Source organism: Nymphalis io, chromosome 3 (assembly GCF_905147045.1).
Source record: "Nymphalis io chromosome 3, ilAglIoxx1.1, whole genome shotgun sequence".
In the NCBI taxonomy this organism is placed as follows: domain Eukaryota; kingdom Metazoa; phylum Arthropoda; class Insecta; order Lepidoptera; family Nymphalidae; genus Nymphalis; species Nymphalis io.
The window spans coordinates 7,118,780-7,140,252 of NC_065890.1; the positions used below are offsets into that span (position 1 = coordinate 7,118,780).

At 35.3% G+C, this 21,473-nt stretch overlaps 2 protein-coding genes across 7 annotated transcripts; one reads left to right on the forward strand and one right to left on the reverse strand.

Annotated features, from left to right (window-relative positions):
* The first annotated feature begins 1,328 nt into the window (after positions 1 to 1,328).
* Positions 1,329 to 6,796, forward strand: LOC126780884 (uncharacterized). 3 transcript variants are annotated; one of them, XM_050505560.1, is made up of 9 exons: positions 1,329 to 1,512; positions 1,658 to 1,803; positions 2,745 to 2,819; positions 2,916 to 3,079; positions 3,163 to 3,364; positions 4,324 to 4,499; positions 5,031 to 5,211; positions 5,492 to 5,707; positions 6,119 to 6,796. In XM_050505560.1, the coding sequence occupies exons 1-9, from the start codon at positions 1,482 to 1,484 to the stop codon at positions 6,359 to 6,361; spliced, it is 1,434 nt and encodes a 477-aa protein (XP_050361517.1). In that variant the 5' UTR covers positions 1,329 to 1,481; the 3' UTR covers positions 6,362 to 6,796. The 3 variants fall into 3 exon arrangements, with proteins under 3 accessions (XP_050361517.1, XP_050361519.1, XP_050361518.1); XM_050505562.1 differs by having other exon boundaries at positions 1,703 to 1,803; XM_050505561.1 differs by lacking the exon at positions 1,329 to 1,512 and having other exon boundaries at positions 1,528 to 1,803.
* Positions 6,797 to 6,930: 134 nt separating this feature from the next.
* LOC126780876 (sodium leak channel NALCN) lies at positions 6,931 to 20,961 on the reverse strand. 4 transcript variants are annotated; one of them, XM_050505542.1, is made up of 35 exons: positions 20,721 to 20,961; positions 20,456 to 20,641; positions 20,109 to 20,332; positions 19,803 to 19,931; positions 19,573 to 19,718; positions 19,371 to 19,479; positions 19,086 to 19,285; positions 18,781 to 18,941; positions 18,344 to 18,511; positions 17,912 to 18,103; positions 17,271 to 17,408; positions 16,988 to 17,194; positions 16,552 to 16,814; positions 16,127 to 16,252; positions 15,744 to 15,896; positions 14,988 to 15,167; positions 14,407 to 14,527; positions 14,199 to 14,330; positions 13,945 to 14,112; positions 13,566 to 13,633; positions 13,335 to 13,475; positions 12,920 to 13,040; positions 12,538 to 12,671; positions 12,073 to 12,238; positions 11,758 to 11,952; positions 11,454 to 11,671; positions 10,584 to 10,807; positions 10,187 to 10,323; positions 9,975 to 10,111; positions 9,269 to 9,428; positions 9,081 to 9,182; positions 7,950 to 8,013; positions 7,507 to 7,597; positions 7,334 to 7,413; positions 6,931 to 7,267 (listed from the first exon to the last, which is right to left on the reverse strand). In XM_050505542.1, the coding sequence occupies exons 1-35, from the start codon at positions 20,820 to 20,822 to the stop codon at positions 7,128 to 7,130; spliced, it is 5,283 nt and encodes a 1,760-aa protein (XP_050361499.1). In that variant the 5' UTR covers positions 20,823 to 20,961; the 3' UTR covers positions 6,931 to 7,127. The 4 variants fall into 4 exon arrangements, with proteins under 4 accessions (XP_050361499.1, XP_050361498.1, XP_050361500.1 ...); XM_050505541.1 differs by having other exon boundaries at positions 15,744 to 15,932; XM_050505543.1 differs by lacking the exon at positions 18,344 to 18,511 and having other exon boundaries at positions 15,744 to 15,932.
* Positions 20,962 to 21,473: the final 512 nt, after the last annotated feature.

The window sequence follows — 21,473 nt, forward strand, 5'->3', positions numbered from 1 at the left end:
ATATTTACTTTATCAATCAATAAGTTTTACTGTAGTTAAATTCATATCCACGTTTTTAGCGGTTACATAGCCTTTCGGTCGAGACCATATATTTTCAATTGGATTAAAATAATTTCATTTAAATATGGTGGCAATCGCAACACAGTGTGCATATGTTCAACAAGTACCGTGTCCACGGAAAACTGTAAACCTCTCCTTGTGACTTATGATATCGTAAATCTGGGTTTTACGAATTTTCAATCAACTGGAATATCGGAAAAAGCAGAGATGGCCCAGAGGTAAGAACGCGCGAATCTTAATCGATGATCGTGTGTTCAAACCATGGCAAGCACCACTGAAATTTCATGTCCTTAATTTGTGATTAAGATTCATCTCGTGCTTGACGGCGAAGGAAAACATCGTGAGGAAACCTGCATGTGACTAATTTTACTGAAATTCAGCCACATGTGTATTCCACCAATCCGCATTGGAGCAGCGTGGTGGAATAAGCTCCAAAACCTTCTTCTCAGAAAGGGAGAGGAGGCCTTAGCCCAGCAGTGGGACATTCACAGGCTGTTACTGTAATATTGTATCGAAATGAAATAGCGTTTAAATTAGGGGTCTTTCAACAAATTTGTTGTAATTTGTTGTTAATAAAAGTTGGGGGTTTTACAACTCTATATAACGTCAACAAATATTGCATATATATACATAAAATATTTGTATATTTTTAACGTAATAATCTTCAATTCTACCCAAATCAATTATCTTATCAAACCCGGAATTGCTGTTATACATCCATGATTACATTTATTTTTAGGTATTTTAATGAATTTTTAAAACGTCAATATGAATTCAGTGTCAATGGCAAATTTATTAAAAATATTCCGTGAAATACACAGTCATGACAATTATAAGCAAATTGCTAACATAGATACATGTTTAAAAGTTGAATGTACACACAGTAAAAACAAAACATTTTTCTCGATTCCATATCTTTATAACGAGGGTATCTGAGTTCAACGCATATGATAAACCATTTGTAGTTACAACAACTTACAAATGTTATTTTTTGAAAAAATAGTACAAATAAATATGAATTTATTTTAATTAATAATGATCTAGACGACGTGTTGTGTGTAACCTTTGCATAATATGTTAGATTCCTATTTTTTTCGTCAACTGTATTAGTTATATCTTGATCAAATTCTATTAAATATTTAATCAGATTTAAAAAATAATAACATCGATGCGCCAATAAAAGAAAAAATAAATTAATAGCTTTAAAATTGTTTTTTACCACTGAACAAGTATCACTTTTTGCTATCACCGACCAACTAAAATGTATGTAATAAACTGCATTGCACTAAAATGCAGTTTATTATTTACTCGTGGATAAGACAATGTTTTAAATTATGAAGCAAATAGTGGGTATATAAACAAAATGTTAATATTGTTCATGGATGTAATTGAGTACATTAACAGTAAATTTTAAATAAAGAATGCAAAACGACAATGCGTCATATAGTAGTAGTAAGTACCAACAATTTGAACATATTTAATTATTAAGACAAAACAGTTCTCGTTATTGTCTACCGCCATAATTGAATAAAATATACGTAAACCAATTAAAAAGTTATCTCTTACTATAATGTGTATTTCTATAATTAATTTATAGATATGAGTAATAAAATGGTTAATGGATTTTTATGCCACTGTGCAGCTAGCGATCTCCTGGATAGCCATGCTTTGGGCAATGACAAGCTTGCCCTGCCCATTATGGAAAGATCAACTAGATCAAGCCTTGACGCCAATAGTGTCGAAGTGAGTAATTTATCTTTATTTTATCTATGACGTAACTTCATTTCATGTGCTTATTAGACATAAGACATACATAAATAGTAAAAAGAGCACTAACTTTGTAAGTTTAAACTTTATTAAACTTAGTAAATTGTTCAATTTTTCATGAATACGTATTTATACATCCGTGTAGAAATATCTATTATTAATATCTATTAATTGATTTATTTATATTTTAATCATTTTTTATTCATAATAAAAATAATATAACATAATAATTCACAATTATAATCTACTAATAAGGATGCAATATATATAAAAAATATAATTATTACGTATTAAAATGATAAAATAACGTAGGTAGGTTTCGTTATTAAAGCAAAACATATTCAGTTCTAGAAAACATAAGAAAATATTTATTTTAATTATATAGCGTATAGTGGCTTGGAGCCTCTAATTTTGAATTAATTAAGATGCATATACTTTTAGTTAGGATTTTTTTACATTGTGTTCTTTGATATGAGGTATATTCTATACTTTCTTCTTGACTACCTCGTTGATCTAGTAGCTAGATGTCAGGCCGCAGACCCGGAGGTCATGGGTTCAACCCCAGGTCGGGGTTGAACCCATGACCCATGACCCCAATAAAAAGTTATAAGGTTTTCAGTCGAAAATTCTCAGTAGCAGCCTGGAGTCTGGAAGTTTGAAGTGTACACTTCGTACTTCGGAAAGCACGTAAAGCTGTTGGTCCTGCGCCTGAACTCTTTCCGGTCGTGTTGGATTACCGTCCCATTGGATTAAGAAGGTTAAGGAATAGAGAGTGCACCTATGTTTGCGTACACAATTGTACACTATAATATGTCCTGCGCAGTTAGCTAATTTATCTTGAGATTGGCCGCCGCGCCGAAATCGGTCTGGAAATTATTATTATTACTGTTCTAATATTTCCTTGTTTATACTTACAGATTGGTGAAATAACAGAATCTCCAGACACTGAATATATGAGTACATCTGCTATTTTACATTATTGTAAATCTAAGGTAAAATTTTACGAGTATTACTATATTAATTGTAAACAGAGCTTTTTATTATTTAAGCATCATACGTGATTACTTTAATTTTTATATTTCTTACAGATATTACTTCCTTATTTAAAACTTCTTACAATTATGGGATTGAGGCCTGTAGTAGATGTTTCAAACTCATCAAAATATGCTATTTGTTTTTCACATTTTCACTCTGCACAGGTTGCAGTATTTCTTTGTCTAGGATATATTCTACAATATATGGCATGTTTTAGGTAAACTATATAAATATATTTAGTTATGAATATTCAAGCATATTACATTATTGAATTTGTTTTATTTAATATCTAAATTTCAGGCGAGACAGGGGTTTTTGCTACAAATTAATTCCTTTAGCGCTCACTTCTTCCTTAGAATACGATGCCTATAAACAAGTTTGTTACGGCAATGTAGCATTTACATATATTGGGCCCAGCGTGTTACATTTTATAGGATTTCTCTATGCATTATATCTCTTCAGAATATCAGATAACGAACAATTACAAAATCTGATGGAAAGAGTAAGTTTAATAAGCCTAATTATAAAATATCTTATAATATAAAATTTATGAAAATATCAACTTTTCGAAATTAAGTTATCCTGTTATTTGTGTATTAAATAAGACAGCCCCACTATTCCGTGGGGCTTTTTTTCAAATAATTTGCCGATGATAATATTTGGATTACCTAATCTATTTTATAATAAGCGGATGGGCTTTGTAAGTAATAATCCTTTTGACCGATTTTGGTCCCGGTCACCATTCTCAAGGGAGAAAACTATTTGTACAGGACATAGTATATCAAACTTTCATTTTTATTATCTAATGGGGCAGAAAATCCAACACGACCAAAAATAATTCAGGCGCCAGAAAAATGGCTTTTTAGATGATATGTACAGTGATAAATCGCAAATGTGTTGCCTAGCTAAACACGGGCCGACACTGTTAATTATTATTATTATTAACTTTATTTTTTTAACAATTTCCCCAATTCGTTATTGATGAAAATCGAACATAAATCGAAATAATTTTAGGAATTGGAAAAATATGGGTTGTCTACTTACTTGCACAACTATGAATTTACAAGGTCCAAACAGATAAACAAGCGTAGTTAATATACCCTTATTGGTTATTTAATTGATTTTTTTATGAAATGAAAGGTTATTTTATTCTATACTCAACAGTATTACGTTGCCTTATCAAAAGTGTGGCACATCTAGCCACTAGGACACCGATCAAGTCTGAATAGGTACTACTCACTCATCAGTGAAGTATTAAACTTTGTATTTGAGTTCCTATTTAAGTGAGCCAGTGTGCAATTACGGACTTAATAGAAACATATTTTATACTTCATGGTCGACAGCGCAATCACGATGTATCCAATATTATAAAGTAAATATATTTTCAGCAGACGTCGCTTGCTTGCCTATTTACCTTCCTTATATATAAAAATATAAAATTCTAAATAAAATTCGTTACAGGTATTTTTGTTATCGTCTTACGCGCCTCAAGGAACGCCAACTGCTAAACCGAAACGATTACTACGAATGTTATGGTTCTTCATAATCCTCAGTATTCTGTGGATGTGTATTTCGTTATGCTCTGTCAATTTAATGATGGCAAGAGGAACTATCATGTTCAGGTGGATGGAATCAAGGCAAGTAATTCATTAATATCATTTGTTAACATGGTAACATATTTGTGTAAATCTTATGGTTTTGAAAACCACATATATACTCGTTCATAATATGTAGATACCTACGCCTATAGTCAGCTAACCTAAACTAAACAACAAATCTAAATTATTCAAGTATTACATTTGAAAATGTACACAATTTATAATGTTTATTATGAATTATTTTGTGAAATAAATGTCTTTAAGTTATTATGACTAATAAAATCAAAATACAAATTATATAAGCTTCCACACCACTTATAATTCTGCAGTCTAAAATATTATTATAAATGCAAAAGTAAGTCTATCTATTTATTTGTAACGTCACTTCACGTCTGGACCTAATGGAATTTGACATAGATTTACCTAGGGACTTAAATAAGGGCAGGCATGTAAATTATGGGATTTACAAAAAATATATGATTTAGATGGAGTCTCTAAGATCAGCTAGTTATTTACTAACTTATAAGAAGTCCAAAAGAAAATTACAATTAACACTTTATATATTTATAGTTCCAGTGAGGTGATACTTGGATTGAAGATAGTACTTATAATTTGCACTTTTATCCACGATATGGTGCAGGCCACTGTGATTACAAGCTATTGTCTTCAAGCTCAACTATTGCAAGCTCATCTCATGTTTTTGAAAGAACGTCTTCTAAACAGGACGATAACTCCTTTAAACTGGATGAGGGTCAGTTGTAACAATTGTATTAATTATTATCAATAATAACAATAACTCTAAGTCTTGTAAATCTCTTAATACTTCATACGTATTATTTAAAGGCATCCGGCTCACACATATATGCGCACAATAGACATACAGGATATACTAGTATATTAACTATTAAAACAAATTCCTGCTGTATATGCTAACGGCATTAACGTAAATTTGCATCTTACGGAGCTTTATTAAAGAAGAATCCCTCCTGACATCATTTTTTACGGATAATACAAACTAAATTTTTTTACAGGAAATTGCCGAATTTCGTAAATTACTGAAATATTTGAATAATGACTTAGCACCTGCAGTTTGTTTATTTACAATTGTAAACGTTTCGTGGGCTACCTCCGGTATAATGTGGTTGCTGAATCTAGACAAAGTAGACACCGGAACTGAGCCCATAGCAGGCATTAGTGTTCTTAATCAATTACTTTGGATATCAGCTGTCATAGTACCTTTTATACAGGTAATATAAGTATTTGTATACTGAACGATCAAATATAAATTTACATTATATGTATGTAACGTTATAGTTAGTGAAGTATGTAGTAAAAATGGAAATTCTATTTCATAAGTTTATATAAGTATACCAATCATTGCTTAGAAAAATATCTTATACCCAATGCTTTCTTTTTACGTTTTTTGCTTTAATTATAATTCTAACCCTTTGCTTTCATGAATTTCCATTTTATCTTCAGTGACAATGTGTATTCTCTGTAAAAAAATGTTTTTTGACGGATGGTCAATCAGAATGAGTAAGCGACTTCATGCGACATCATTCACTTCATTCCTGAGTTATAGAACTGATTGATGTTGCACGAGCGCGTAATGGAGCTATGTATTGTCTGTGGACGTTTGTTGCGTCCTGGGGTCGCAGGCGGCGCGGCTGTCGCAGGAGTGCGCGCGCACGCGCGGCGTGGGGCACGAGCTGTGCGCGCGGCCCTTCCTGCACCGCGACACGTCGGCGGAGGACATCGGCGCCGTGCTGGCCTTCGCGGCGAGCCTGCGCCTGCGCGCCAAGCTGTTCCACTGCCCCGTGTCCGGCCGCCACATGTGCGTGCTGCTGGCGCTCGCCGTCGTCGCGCTCTTCACGTTGGGAATGTGCCATTATCTACAATGATCGCCTCCGGGATGTGTCGTTTAATGAAATTCAATTTGTTTTCTAATATATGTATTTTCACATCTATATAAACGGTCGCACATATTTTGTCTAAGTAAGTTAATAATGAAGGTTTGTAAATATAATTTTTTTCTACAAACTTTTGTAGATGATTACCGCTTAGTTAAATTATTATTAATTTTGTAAATAAAATATGAATACTCTAATCTAACAATACATTGCACTAAAGAATTTTGATATTGTACATAGGTTTTATTTTGAAATATAATAAAACAAACATTACTGTGCTACAGGGAGAACGTTGAATATAGGACGTTTTCAAGTATCATTTTGAATTGAACACAAACATCTGAATTATATATTATGAGATTAAATATAACAAACACAATTTATAATTCGTATTCATTATCTAATTAAATAACTTATTCATAATCAAATGACACGCTGAGTAAATGATGAAAAGTTGATACATTGAAGATATTGTTTAGTAATTATTATTATTATGCACCTTTCCAATTGATTTTAATATCGTGTTAATTATACAGTTTACACTATAAATTAAAAAAATTATATCCAATCTTATATAAAATTGATGTTTTATTTTTTTTTAAATAAAATCAAGTTGAGATTTATTTAAACTGTTTTTATTTAGTACTTTAAATATATAGAAAACAAACTTGCTCTTTCCGAACTTATTAAAAAAAATAAAGATATATGGATCTACTCCAACTGTATAAGCAGTCGGCAGTCGGCGGTCAGCAGGCGCCTAGAGCGCGGCGAGCTGCGCGCCCCACCACGAGTGCACGTCGTGCAGCGCCGCCTGCGCCGCGTGCGAGCTCTGCGCGCTGCGGGCGGCGCCGCGCCCCGCCACCCCCGCCACCCCCGCCGCGCCCGGCGCGCCCGGCGCTGGCCGACAAGCTTTATATACATCGTGTGACTCGTTACAGATAAAACGCATGAGATGAAACTTACGAGTTGTTGTTTTCTTATTCAAAGCGGGATGTGGGTCGCTCAGCGTCGGTTGTAAATATTTCTTGACCGGGCTTTCGGGTCTACAAATTGTAAAAAAATCATCATCCATCATTCGGTCATAGGAATACTATAGGAAAACGTTTTATTTCATTCAATTGATGAAATCCACTAACCTCGGTATCGTCATTGATGGTAGACCGGATCTTTTAAATTGGCCTTTACCAGAAGAACGCTTAGGTTGACTATCAAACGATGAGACAACGTCTAAAAAAAGTAAATTAAGCAGAATTATTAATGTCCTCCTATCCAGACATACACTACTCCCTAGATTGAGAGATACTGAGAGTATCCAATACCACCGGAGAAAGTTCAGGCATAGGGCGAACAACATTCGCGGGTACAAAATAGCGAACATTGGCAACTTCCAAATTCCAGGTTTAGAGCTTATGTGAAAAGCCGTGCAGGCGGCTTCGGCACGGCACGTTGCGGATCTGCCGATAAGCTAGCCCCTAGATGTCGCTCGCTTCATTGACTTGACTAACGAGTTAACAAACCAACAATACATTAATTCAGAAAATAGTAACATATTGTATGTATTACATAAGAATCGACTTACTTGACATAATTGGTTGAGATGTTGATTCGGTAATTTCTGCACGACCGACGTTCGCACTTGTTTGCTGAAATTGTGGTTAGGTCATAATAAAAAAACCTTAGATTTACAACTTTCATGCGATTGTATGTTGTATGATTAGTATGAATACTACCAAAACTTAATTCATAACGTCTGATTTTATAAGATATGGTTTTACAATTGGCATGTCTTGTACCGTACAAAGGACGGCTGGAGGGGCGGCGTCGAGCGTGGTGATATTAGCGAGTTCATGTTTACATTAGTTGCCAGGCATTAGCGCAAATGTGACTTTTACTAGCAGTTGTATACAGTTACAATAAATTTTATTTATTTAATCCTCGATTTACCGTTTTTTTATCGCTGGAAAAACGCGTTATGCGTTTACCCCAAGGCGCCGAGTGCGCCTCGAACATCGGAATACCCACTAAAAATCCAGCGTTACCCTTTCCGTTTTAACGAGCAGCGCCACGGAATCGCTTTCGCATGCTACCGTGACGCAATCCTCGATTATACCCTCCGTAGCAAATACATCAATTTCTTTCCATAACTCATTAAGAACGACTCTGTTCGTATGTCAACTTTTCTTTATTGAAAGACATGATGAAAACATGATATCACTTCCAGCGATAAGTTCAAACTGCTTGATTTTACTTAACGCTGCGTACGAGACGCGCAGGCGTTAGTTTGACGGAAACACACGCAAACAAACTCAAACGTTTGATAGAGCCGCACACGCCAATCTCTGGCCATACCATTTAAATGATATATAGCGACCGCGCCCGCCATCGCACTCGCGTACTAAAGCGAACAAGCACTAAAGAACTAATTTTCAAACGGACGACCTTTGTAACAGTATATATTTTTTACTTTATATTTCTAGCAATCCTTTATATAAAGCTCCACAGTTGTTGCTATAAATTGTACAATAATCTCGGTCTATGAGATTGCTTTCCATGTTAATCCGCTAGTCCGCAATAAATGATTATTGAAATCACCGAATGTTAAAATTAAAATAATGTTCAATCAAACAATCTAAATCCAGCTTTGCCGGTTAATATAAACGAAAACATTGTAATGTAGAACGTGGGGGTAAAAAGAAAACATTAACATTACCTGAGTTTCACTTTCTTGTTTTTCCTTTTCCTTCTCGCTGTTGAAATCTATCGGTTGCTCATTTGTTTTTCTTAAACCAGCAATCAAGCTTGTCTGCTGTTTCTATAACATTTACAATCACGTTGTTAGAGTAAAGGTCAATTATTAATATATTTTTTATTTTTGTATTCAAAAGTTAATTTACTTACACTGCTATTAGCGCGGATTTTCTTCAAACAACCTTCGAGCCATGTTCGTATAGTTTGCTTAGCCACTTCTTCTTCAATAAGGAATTCAAATTCCTCACGTGCCAATAACTCCTCCATTTGCAATGACTTTCGAATATCAACTGTCCGATAGGACAACATACTGAAACATAATTTAGGCTTAAAAACAACATTTGCAGCGCCAAATTAAGTTTGGACAATGGTTGCTTCCATTGTAATAACAGTCTGTTAATGTCCCACTGCTGGGCTAAGACATCCTCTCACTTTTGAGGAGAAGGTTTGGAGCTTCTCCACGCTGCTCCAATGCGGGTTGATAGAATGTGGCAGAATTTCAATGAAATCAGACACATTCAGGTTTCCTCACGATGTTTTCCTTCACCGTCAAGCACGAGATGAATTATAAACACAAACTCTCATTGCCTATATTGATAACCGGATACTGTGTAATTATACAAATTTAACCAACAGTTAGGTCTACACAAATATCAATAAAAACCAAACAATAATTTCTAATTCAAAAATATAATGACAAGCGAAAGTAAAACGGCATATAATTTTGAATTATTCTTTCGAAGTATAAATAAAGCATCAGTCTGCAAACAACAGCCAGCTGGGTTAAGGTTGCCTCTCCTTTTGAGGAGAACATTTGTTCTTTCTATATGCAGGTATTTATATATAATTCACTCACTTGATAACATCGTGGAATGTCACGTCTTCGCCGTTGTGGAGCCTTTCAAGTTCATAGCACATGTACTTGAACAGAAGTCGTTCCTTATGCGTGTCACATTCCAGGCGGCCTTTTAGTAGGCGTAGTATAAACTTTACCTAAAAATTTGTTATTACAAATGAATCCTTTACTTTTTCTTAAGTAACTTTGATTTATATTCTTAAATGTTGTACCTTTTTCACAGGGATCACTCCTTTTTGATGGACATCTACAATGTTCCATGTATTCTGGAAATTCCTTATGTCAGCATACGACAGCAGAGCATCTTCTTCGTTGGAGTAAAATAGAGAGAAATTCTCCATAATTATAGCTGAAAAACATTAACTTCTAAATACATATTGTCTTTGTAGCATACGCACAAGGATAACTAACTACCGAAGAAGGATTGTGTTGTAAAAGATAACGGACATCAGCAGAGCTTCTGTAACCTCTTCGTATCTCTCTCGTAAGCAAAAGCGTCAGTCGATTGGAAAAAGTTGGTTTACCACATTTCACGAGTGAGACAAGAAGTGACTGTTTACAGAATAGCTCTAGCTAAGCTAAGCAGATACAAAGATAGAGGGCGCGCACCTACGAGCAGGTTGAGCACGATGTAGGTGATGATGACGTAGAAGGTGCAGAAGTAGGCGAGCGAGGCGGTGAAGTTCCCGCAGTCGGTCTCCCAGTAGTTGTCGGCGGGCGTGCAGTAGGGCGGCGCCACCATGCAGTCGTGCATGATCTTGTTCCAGTCCTCGCCCGTCACGATGCGGAACAGCATCGCCACGCTGTGGATCGGCGAGTTGAAGTTCGCCCGCCTGCGCGAGGCGCGCGCATTAATACAGGTCAACTATATTGAAGCAAGCCGTCTAAACTACAAGAAATTTACATTTAAATTATAAAATAAGGTGAAGTGACAACATAAGTAAATATTTTATTTAAATTTAATTTTATGTGTAGCGTGAAACCTACTCTTGCCTGATCACACGTACTTGATTAGCACTATTACTTGATGGTAAGGCTTTGTGCAATCTCGATTTCGTAGTACCTACACATCACTTATTCTACCACTAAACAGTACTACTAAGTCTTAAGAGTGTACCGGTTTGAATGGCGAGTGAACTACTGGTGGTAGGGCTTTGTGCAAGCTCGTCTGGGTAGGTACCACCCACTTATCAGATATTCTACCGCAAAACAGCAATACTTGATATTGTTGTGTTCCGGTTTGAAGGGTGAGTGAGCCAGTGTAATTACAGGCACAAGGGACATAAAATCTTAGTTCCCAAGGTTGGTGGCGCATTGGCTATAAGCGATGGTTGATATTTCTTAGAATGCCAATGTCTAAGGGCGTTTGGTGACCACTTACCATCAGGTTGCCCATATGCTCGTCCACCTTCCTATTCTATAAAAAAAAAAAAAAAACCTGTTAACTAGTACGATTTCACCATAGTAAAATTGAATTACCTTCCTATGCCTTCTCCGTACTTCACGTTTCCGAACACGATGGTGCCGGCGAGCGCGTAGAAGAACACGAGCAGGAACATGCCGAATATGATGAAGAAACTCTTGCACACGCTCACGCCGACCGTCAACATCAACATCTTCAGCGTCGTGTGCTTGCCCGTTATCGTGAAAAACCTCAGGATCACCACCATGAAGCCGACGAAGTACGAGAGGTCGTTCTGAAATGTATACAAATAGAGTTTTTATATTGTAAGATTAATTGATACACTTTAAGCGACACTTCTCGGAGGCACGGATATGTCACCTGCAGCGTGAAGTGCATGAATATCCAGATGCAGCCGGCGACGGTGACGAGCAGGTCGTAGCGGTTGCGGCGGCTCTGCCAGTAGCCGCGCGGCGTGAAGGCGATGGTCTTCAGCAGCACCTCCACCACGAACACCAGCGTCAGCAGCGCCGACGTCATCGCCAGCCGCTCCGTGTTGGACGAGTGCCGCGACCACTGCGGGCGGCAGCAATGGATTGACATCATGGCGACCCAGTTAATTGTACCAACAGTTTCAGCAACGAGCAAGTCGCAGTGTCAGGTTGTCTATTTAAAATAATATAATGAAACACGAACCGTTACTGCTAATAGTCCACTGTTGATCAGCACTACGATGGCAATGACCCTTTTAAATGTCAAATTTTGGGTGACATCGTATGCGAATGCGCGCACCTTCCTCCCATCTGGACGAGGGGGTAAATGTAAAGGCTGAGCGATTTTTAGCCTCTTCTTAAGATCACACCTAGAAAAACAATTAATAATATATCACATCGCAGTTTTACCAATATATACTTTAATAAAAAATGTGTGACACAGAACAGCTCTCTCTTTAAAACATAAGAAAAGTATAAAAAAGTTTACTAAATGGATAAGTACATACAAAAATTTACTTCAAGTAATTGATAAGTGAAATCATTAATAACAGTTTCCAAAGTATCGCTAAAACTTAAGTTACATATGCAAAGCTTTTACTAATACGGTTTACGTTATCCAAGGTCATTGACAGCTGATCATTACTTATTATTATATATACAAACTTACCACCGTCTCTGATCGACGGTCAATAAAGCAGTTCCTTTATTTTCCGAATAGTTGGCTATGACGACGCCAACGAATAATGTCAATCCAATCATACAGCCCAAGAATATGTATACATGTATGTAAATAGCGTGTACCTAGAAAATTTAATGAACCGATGGCCGATAGCTCAACAATAAGCTGTTTAGTTATCTTTAGTCGTAGGTGCGATACTTAAGAATTATCGTAATTAATCGTACTATAGTGAAATTAGAAAAATATGAGTTTAATAAAATTAAAATATGTTTTGCAATTATTACTTTTCAAGTATTTCAATTATAAATAAATAATTATTTTAATATTATAATTAATCTAATTTAGGTATAAATAGCCAAGGAATGCTTACCGGACCCAAAGCTTTTATAAGAACATCGCGAACGTCTAACCATCCTTTGAACGAGAGCACTTCGAATAGAGTTAACAACGCATCGCCGATGTTGTCGAAGTTAAAGCGTTTTGGATTAGCCCTGAAAAAAATATATACATCATTCTATAATATATTTATATAGAGTTAGGCGGACGGGCAAATGAACAAAACGGTAAGTGGTCACCACTCAAAGACATTGGCGCTGTAAAAAATATTATGCATTTCTTAAACCACCGATGTGCCACCAACCATAGGAACTAAGATTGTATTCCCCTATTATTTTATAATTCAATTAAAAATATGGAAACTCCTTCATTACGGGCATTTTTTTAATTATATAAAATTAGGTGCCATATTTTTCCTACCCTATTCATATTTAAAAAATAATACAGACCAGACTCTAGGCACCAGCATAGATGGGAAGGTCTCGTTGGGTCCGGGTCGCAGCTTCATCTTCGTAACGAACACTCGTCTCATGAACACGCCCACGCAATCCTCGCGACGTGTTATCGTCGGGTCGTTGCAACGAGCCAATCTAAGAATATAAGAATTTTAATATTCGTTGTGAAATATTATAACTGAACAAGATTTTTTTTTTAAATACGATATGGAAAGTAAATTTCACCTTCCACCGTATAATTGTACTCCGTAGCTCGCGAAAACGAACATCAAAAGTATAAGCAGCGTCGAGACCTGTAAATTACATTTTCTTTACTTTTCTACACACTGTTTGTCATTTTCACGTCTATATCTCCTCTCACGTAAATATCTGATCGAAAAATGCCAAGAAACAGTTTGAATTTGAGTCTGGAACATTTTACGAACCTTTAACTTTTTGATTCATTCCACAGCAAAATTAACACGATTCGTTTCTTAGTTTTTGTAATATATGTATTAAATATATACATTTGAATTATATCAAAATACTATATCAATCTAGAGATGTTTGTTTAAAAATGTGAATGTGAGTTTCATAGTGTTTAATAAAACCTATAGGATCATACCAGCAGGATCTCCTTGAACCCGCGACACAGCTCGTAGACCACCTTGCGCATGTGCGGCACGAGCGTGAAGATACGCAGCGGCCGCACGCAGCGCAGGATCATCAGCATCTGTGCGGCCGAGCCCGGCGGCACGCGCGGCGGCATCCAGCACAGGAACGTCAGCGACACCTGCGCCCATATGACCCCCACGTGCTATTGTGAACTTGGAACATAAAATCGGAAGGAAAAAATAACATAATTTCGCTTTTACTTACGATGTAGATGAATACATCCAACACGGCAGCGGCGTCTTTGAGGTAAGCTTTAGGTGTGAAGAATAATCCATCCGCTAAAATCTTTAATGCCAGTTCCAAGCTCATAAATACAACGAATCCATACTCTGCTATCTGTTGAAGAAGAAAAAAGTTATTGCATGAAAGATCTGGCGTAATTTAGTTATACTAAGTATATATCATAACTCACCTGTAGCACAAAATTTTCCATAACTCTATAAGTAGGCGTTTCGAACATCATTGACAAACACGACAACGTGGTGACCATTATCATAACCCAGTCTAAATATGTAACGAGGCCGAGGAAATTGCTAAAACAAAAAAAAAGTATATTAATGTTCATTTAGTCCCTTTCATTGGCGGGAGAAAAAAGATAAACAAACCTTTATATAAAAATTCAATGCGATCAGCACATAGCTCTTCTATGTTCACAAAAGTATCATTCGCTTCAAACTAGTTAAACTCATATTTGATGTTTTTTTTTATAGAATAGGAAGGCGGACGAGCATATGGGCCACCTGATGGTAAGTGATCACCAACGCCCTTAGACATTGGCACTGTAAGAAATGTGAACCATCGCTTACATCACCAATGCGCCATCGACCTTGGGAACTAAGATGTTATGTCCCTTGTGCCTGTAATTACACTGGCTCACTCACCCTTCAAACCGGAACACAACAATACCAAGTACTGCTGTTTTGCGGTAGAATATCTGATGAGTGGGTGGTACCTACCCAGACGAGCTTGCACAATTATCATGGGTGTACTTACTGGAAGCTCTTGTAATGCACCTTCCTCTCGTTTCCGGTGACGGGGTCCCGCAGGCGCGCGTCGTACCGCGCGTCCACGATGGCGCGGCAGATCTTGCGGAAGCGGGACTCTCGGGGCACGATGAGCAGCGGCGTGTCGAACAACGGGTGGTTCTCGCGCAGGTCTTCCTCACGCTGGTTGCTGCAGCGAATGATTTACATAATACAATAAGTATTCGAATCCCTTTAGCGTCTAGGGTCGTTAAACCTTTACCAACTTAAAGTAGCCAAGTTAGCCGTAATATTGATGTTATTTCTTCCCTTGGACACTAAAATAAAATTTGCCCCTCAATAATATAAACATATTTTATTAGATAAATAATATAATTTTTTACCGGTCTCAAGAATATACGTTGACTGTGCTGTTTACAAACAAACATTGTAATTGTACAAGTAAACAAAATTAAAGGATTTATGAGTTTTGTTAAAAAACTAAACAATTGTGTTCTTCGTTTAAATCAAATTCTCACAGAATATGTCCAATATTATAACAATTAATAATAATAATATCCTGGGACATTGTTCACACACGGCCATCTGATCCTAAATTAAGGTTAATGTTGCTTGTGCTATGGAAACCAGACAACTGATATACCACTTTTCTTTTGTAAATACATACTTATATAGATGATTGATTTAGTAATTAAAACGATTCGTTTTAAGCAAAAAAATAAATGTTTAGCTACATATGTATTGTCTGTGACAGCGCGGTCGGTACCGTCTCATCTCGGCCTGCTGGCGCTTGGCCTGCAGCAGGCGGATGTCGAGGTAGGGCGGGCGCGCGCGCGACGACGGCACGACGCGCGACGCGGCGCCGATGTCGCCGTTCTCCAGCAGGTGCTCGTACGTCTGCTTCAGCTTGATCGAGCCGCTGCGGACCGACCGACGGATAGATCGCGAGCCGAATCTTTGGATTGTTAGATGTTCTGATGTAACCATGACGGAGGAATTGATTGCAATTTCACATCGAACTTAAAATTAATCTTATAATACACTATTTTTAAAGAATTATTTATACAACATTGAGACTGATTGAGAGAATTTTAAAATATATTGTGATGTTGATGTGGGAGAATAAAATAGAGGTTCCAATCGATATACTTTTTCTGGTCGACACGGAGTTGCTTAGCACTGGACACTGTTCCTTGAGATTTGAGACCGGACTTCCCTCCCGTCGCCAGCATGGCTGAATCCCCGAGCACCAGCCGACGATGGTTATTAGAATCGCTAAAAATGTATATAGTTTTGTATTAATATTTATTACAAACGATAAATTAGAGTGACAATACGAGTGACTAAGCAAAACATAAAGGTACCTCAAATAAAATAAAGAACGCTACCTGAAAATAAAAAGAAAATAAAATAAAAAAATTAAATAAGTTGTAAAAAAATACTATTAGATCCTATATTTTAAAAGTTATTTCTGATTTATTTTAAAATAATTTAATTTTTTAATTAACGATAACGGGTTTGAGTACATGATATAGATAAAAAAAGTAAATATGGAGGAGAGTTTAAGGACTCGCTTGATAATGGACGCAACGACGTGCTTCCGGAGCGCGGAACTCGGGCGCTGCGAGGGCGGCGCCACGGTGAGCGTCTTGACGAGGCACCGCTTGCGGTAGGGGAAGGCGATCTTGTCCTCGCCGATGTACTCGAAGGCGCGCCGCGACAAGTCGCCGTTCACCACCCGCGCGTCCCCCGCGCCCGCCGCGCCGCCCGCCGCGGTGCCCGCCTCCTCGTCGCCGTCCACCTCGCACACGAACTGCCGCATGAACGACTCGCGCACCTGCACAGCAGCCAGCGATGACTTTAAAGTACACACGGCAAATTTAACTTATTAATTGAATTATCGGTATGTTAACAACGCATTTCAACCAAATTAATGGCAATTTTAATTTTTATTCTAAATTCAAGTAGTGTGCACATTGGTTGTTTTAAAATTCTAGATGTCAGATGTACCTTTGGTAAAACAAAATCGCCCGGAACTTTGTGCAGTTTGGTCATTTGTGGACTGTCTGGAAACTTCTCAAATATTCGAAGACGAAATGGCAAACTTTCTTTGATTTCGGCACTTTGTTGGCGATATCTTAGCTGCTTCAGTTTTTTAATATCTTCATCCAGTTCTAGATTATCCAAAATTACAGCAACGAAAAGTGATAGTACAATCTGGAAAATAAAAACTGAATGAAGAAATACCGTGACCACCACGATTTCCACAGAGTAAATAAAAATAATATCTCACCAGCGTCACGAACAGGTGATATAGAATAAAGTAGATGGCAACGAGAGGAGTCAGTGTTTGGCTTGTCCGGACCATGGTTTCATCCATTACCTCTACCCAAGCTTCTTGAGTTAATATTTGAAACATAGACATAAAAGCCTGAAAATGTAAAAACATATAATGATAGATGACAAACATACGAGATGTGTGTTTGTTGTATATAAGGAAGCAGAATGACAGGAGAAGACGGTTGTAAGTCTAAGTGACAAATAGTAGGAGTCATCAGATCAACAGCTCCCGTGGAAGTCATATTAAATACCGGTTAGATAATTACCAAGGTTAATTAAAAATGTTCAATAACATTAGTTTTTTTATATGAGCTACCTGTCTCAGCTACGGTAGATAAGGGTCTATTGGTTTTCGATCTGAATCACTCTGGCTATTGGTGAAAACCGTATGAAAATCTGGTCCGTAGTTTTTGAGTTTATTGTGTTTAGACAGACACGACGGAAGACTTTGTATTACATGTAGTAATTTCAGCGTTGTATTTAATGTAATTAAATAAAAAAAAGAACAAAAGACTGCATTTGTAACCGCCATTTGTTTTTTTAATACTATGGGCAAATCGATACAAAAAGAGATAATTTAAATGAAATAGTTACCTCTGGAAATGTTTCAAATTTTGTGAATTCACAAAGGAAACAAAATAATTGCATTGATATAGAAGAACTTATTATTAGTAAGCACATGGTAAATATGATGAGGCTGCCCAATTTTTTTCCTGGTCCAAAAATCTTGTACACAAATCCTTCCAATAGGGGTGAAGCTTTAATAAGACGCACAATACGAAGGACCTAAAAATATTAGAAAAGCATTTCCTACAGATGAATTTATTATTAATATACTTTATCATACAATACAAAGTTAAATTAAAGAAAAAAAAATTGGGACTTAGAAATAAATGTAATTTATGATAAACATTTGCATTACACAGAGAGCAGTCCTATGGCTTGTTAGCCATCTCTTTCAGATAACACAATCCGAGATTTAACTACACAATCTACATTTAATTTAAATATGTTATAAATATTTACTTGAAAATATGTGAATCCAGACATGTAAAGTTGAGGTATGATGTGAATTGTAGTGCCAATAGCTAAAAGAAGTTCAAACTTGTGAACTGAATGCTTAAAATAACCTTTCCAACCCAGACACCATATTTTTATTAAAGCTTCTAGGTCCAAAAAAATTGTAAAAGCAATCTGGAAATATAAACAAAAAAGTAAGCATCTCATGTCAATAGCTATTTGTTATATGAATGAAAAAAGATAAAATTTACTAAAAGTTATTTTATTATTTAAGATTTCTATTTGTTACACAAGTGAGAGAAAATTTTATTTTCATATAACATCTGAAGATCGATCTTTGCAAGTAAGTTTATAATATAATTTGAATTAAGCATGTTAGACTTATCTATAGCACTAAAATTTACAATTTTTATGGAAATATATTTTACTGTTGCAAATAGTACCTCAATGTAATAATATTTTTCATAAAAGAACTCCCTCGGGTTATCATCATGTTTAAAATTCATAGTTGCTGTGATTATACCATTGGCCAGAACAACACCCATAACTATAAGACGAAAGTATGCTGATCGCAGCATTTTGTGAAATATTTCTGGTGCACTTCCTAAAAAAGTCAAAACCAAACTTGTTAATTAGTGTCATTAAAAAAGTATTATATAAATTAAAGGAAAATATTATATTATGTATCACATTATCATATTTTCTCATTAAAGAAGCCTTCTAGTAAGAAAAATCTTTGGATCATTACCTGAATGTTTATTTTCATCAATAGTCACTAATTTCCATCCATTATCATCACCAGTAAAGAATTGTGTAGTACTCCCTTTTGTTATAGGATTCCTTACGCCCCACATTTGTTGAAACTGCACTCTTATTTCATTGAATGTCTCAGTAATAACGGCTATAAATACATTTTTCACTAGCCAGGCCAAGAAAAATATCATTGTACTGAAATTTAAATTAAAACATGATATATAAATGTTATTATTATAATGTATAAATTTTCAATTTTAAATGTCAATATATTTTGTACCTGAAATAAAGAGCTGACCTCCAGGTTGGTAAAGAGTCAATAGCTCTATACATTATAAATACCCATCCTTCTTGCGAAGATGCTTGATAAACGGTGAATAGACTTGTTGCTGAAAGTAAAAAGGTGTGATATGTTGCAATTTAACTAAATAAAAAGTTTTTTATTGCTTTTGTATTATGTATTATATCATTTCATTTATTACCAAATTCCTCAAATCCATTGAAACCCATTATATACTTTGACAAATTAAGCTTAATACATTTCATTCCTGCAGGGCATTGGTAACCAGAGTTTGGTTCGGGTGAGCAAAATGTATCTGGGATGGCTAGTGAGTTAATAGTTATTTCACTAAAAAAAAAATTATACACATGAACAGTAGTACTAAACAACATTTTTAAATATATAAAAATATGCATTATACTGATGACTAACTTGGGATTGGTAGTATTTCTAACACAGTGATGCGTTAACTCTCCAAAAAATTGTACACCTAACAAGCTGTACAGGGACATGAAGAAAAGGAAAAAGAGGGTTACATTGTATATTTGTTGGCTTGATCTCCTGCAAAGAAGTAGAAAACTATTAGCAAATTAATCCCATAGACACACTATCAGTTTTCTTTTTACTGTATAACATGCTGTCTTATTTATATTTTATTTAAGAAATAAATATAAAGTGAATATTTGGTTTTAAATTAAAATAAATCTTGCATATATTGCTTATCAGATTTGCACTTACTTAAATATTTGATTTATTCTTGATTTTGGCATAGAGAACTTTAAAAACACCCTTAAAAACCTGATCATTATAAGAGGTCTGGGAGCTCTTAATATACTCAAATAACTATATCTTGGCACAATTCCAGTTAGCTCAAACATTTGAAGTAAGACTGACACCCAAAGAAAGAAAACCATGGAAGCATCAAATTGGCACCAATGATCTTTTAGGTAAGCAACATCACCCTGTTAAAGGAATATTATATTAAAGTTTGATGAGATGTTTCTTTAAAAAAAAAACAAGTAAAATTACTCATATTATTTCAAAAATATTAACTAACGGTGTTGTCCAAATGAAAAACTCCATACCTTAAGAATTCCTCTGATGTGCATTTTGGCAATCATTTCAGCTGTAAATAATAGTGTAACACAACAATCAACAGCAAATGTTACAGTCTGAAGATAGGGATATTTTTCGAATGATTTCGGCGTATTTAAGGAAACAGACATCAAACTGAGGAGAGCACAGAACCTTAAAATTCTTCTGACCCATAACTGGAAATAAAAATATTGTTTTCATTCGAAATAATTTTATCTACAAGCGACTATTTTTACAATGTCTACAAATACTTACTTTATTTACCCATTCGATATCAGCACTTTCATTGAGTGATTCTTCTGGTCCATAATCTGCTAGCACTGGCTCTCCTTTTAGACTTTGTTTACGCCCCAACATTTTGATTTTATAAATTTTAGAACTAACTATATTTTTCGGCAACAGCTTGAACAGATACTTTAGCACTTCTATATCGTTTATAATTCATTCTGCAAATTAAAATATAATTAAGCGATTTTTAGTATGTTTTAATAACCAATTTCTAGTAGTACTGAATATTGATTATTTTAAATAATGACATTGACAGTTTTATTACCTATTCATGCATTCATAAATAAAGTGCAGTTATTTTTTTTAACTTGTTAGAAAGAATTATAATAAGATGAGAATCAATATTTATTAGTAATTTTCATAAGATAAGAATCAATATTTATTAGTAACTTTCATTTTTCTTAAAACGCTTTTTCAAATTTGTATATTATACTTTTACTAATTATACAGAGAAAAAAGAGTACTTAGCCGTTTCCTTTTTGAGTTGTTCAAATGTTACAAAAAATATACACACATAATATATATAATATACATACATAAACATATAAACATATATATATATATAATATACATACATAAACATTTGTTATACATATGAATTTTAACATTGTACGATATATTTAAGCTTAAAGATTTTATTGGATAATAAATACTTTTACCTATTTAAATCCATTTCAATTAAAATAATTCATAAGTAAAATAATAAGTTTAAATATTTTG

Excerpts from the sequence above, each read along its gene's own strand:
- LOC126780876 (XM_050505541.1), bottom strand. The coding sequence starts at position 20,822 with ATGTTGGGGCGTAAACAAAGTCTAAAAGGAGAGCCAGTGCTAGCAGAT. Across the intron at positions 19,286-19,370 it reads AGGTCAGCTCTTTATTTCAG|TACAATGATATTTTTCTTGG; the intron begins GTACAAAATATA and ends TTTAAATTTCAG. Across the intron at positions 13,041-13,334 it reads ATGCTGGTGCCTAGAGTCTG|GGCTAATCCAAAACGCTTTA; the intron begins GTCTGTATTATT and ends TATTTTTTTCAG.
- LOC126780884 (XM_050505560.1), top strand. The coding sequence starts at position 1,482 with ATGCAAAACGACAATGCGTCATATAGTAGTA. Across the intron at positions 2,820-2,915 it reads TACATTATTGTAAATCTAAG|ATATTACTTCCTTATTTAAA; the intron begins GTAAAATTTTAC and ends TATTTCTTACAG. Across the intron at positions 3,080-3,162 it reads CAATATATGGCATGTTTTAG|GCGAGACAGGGGTTTTTGCT; the intron begins GTAAACTATATA and ends TCTAAATTTCAG.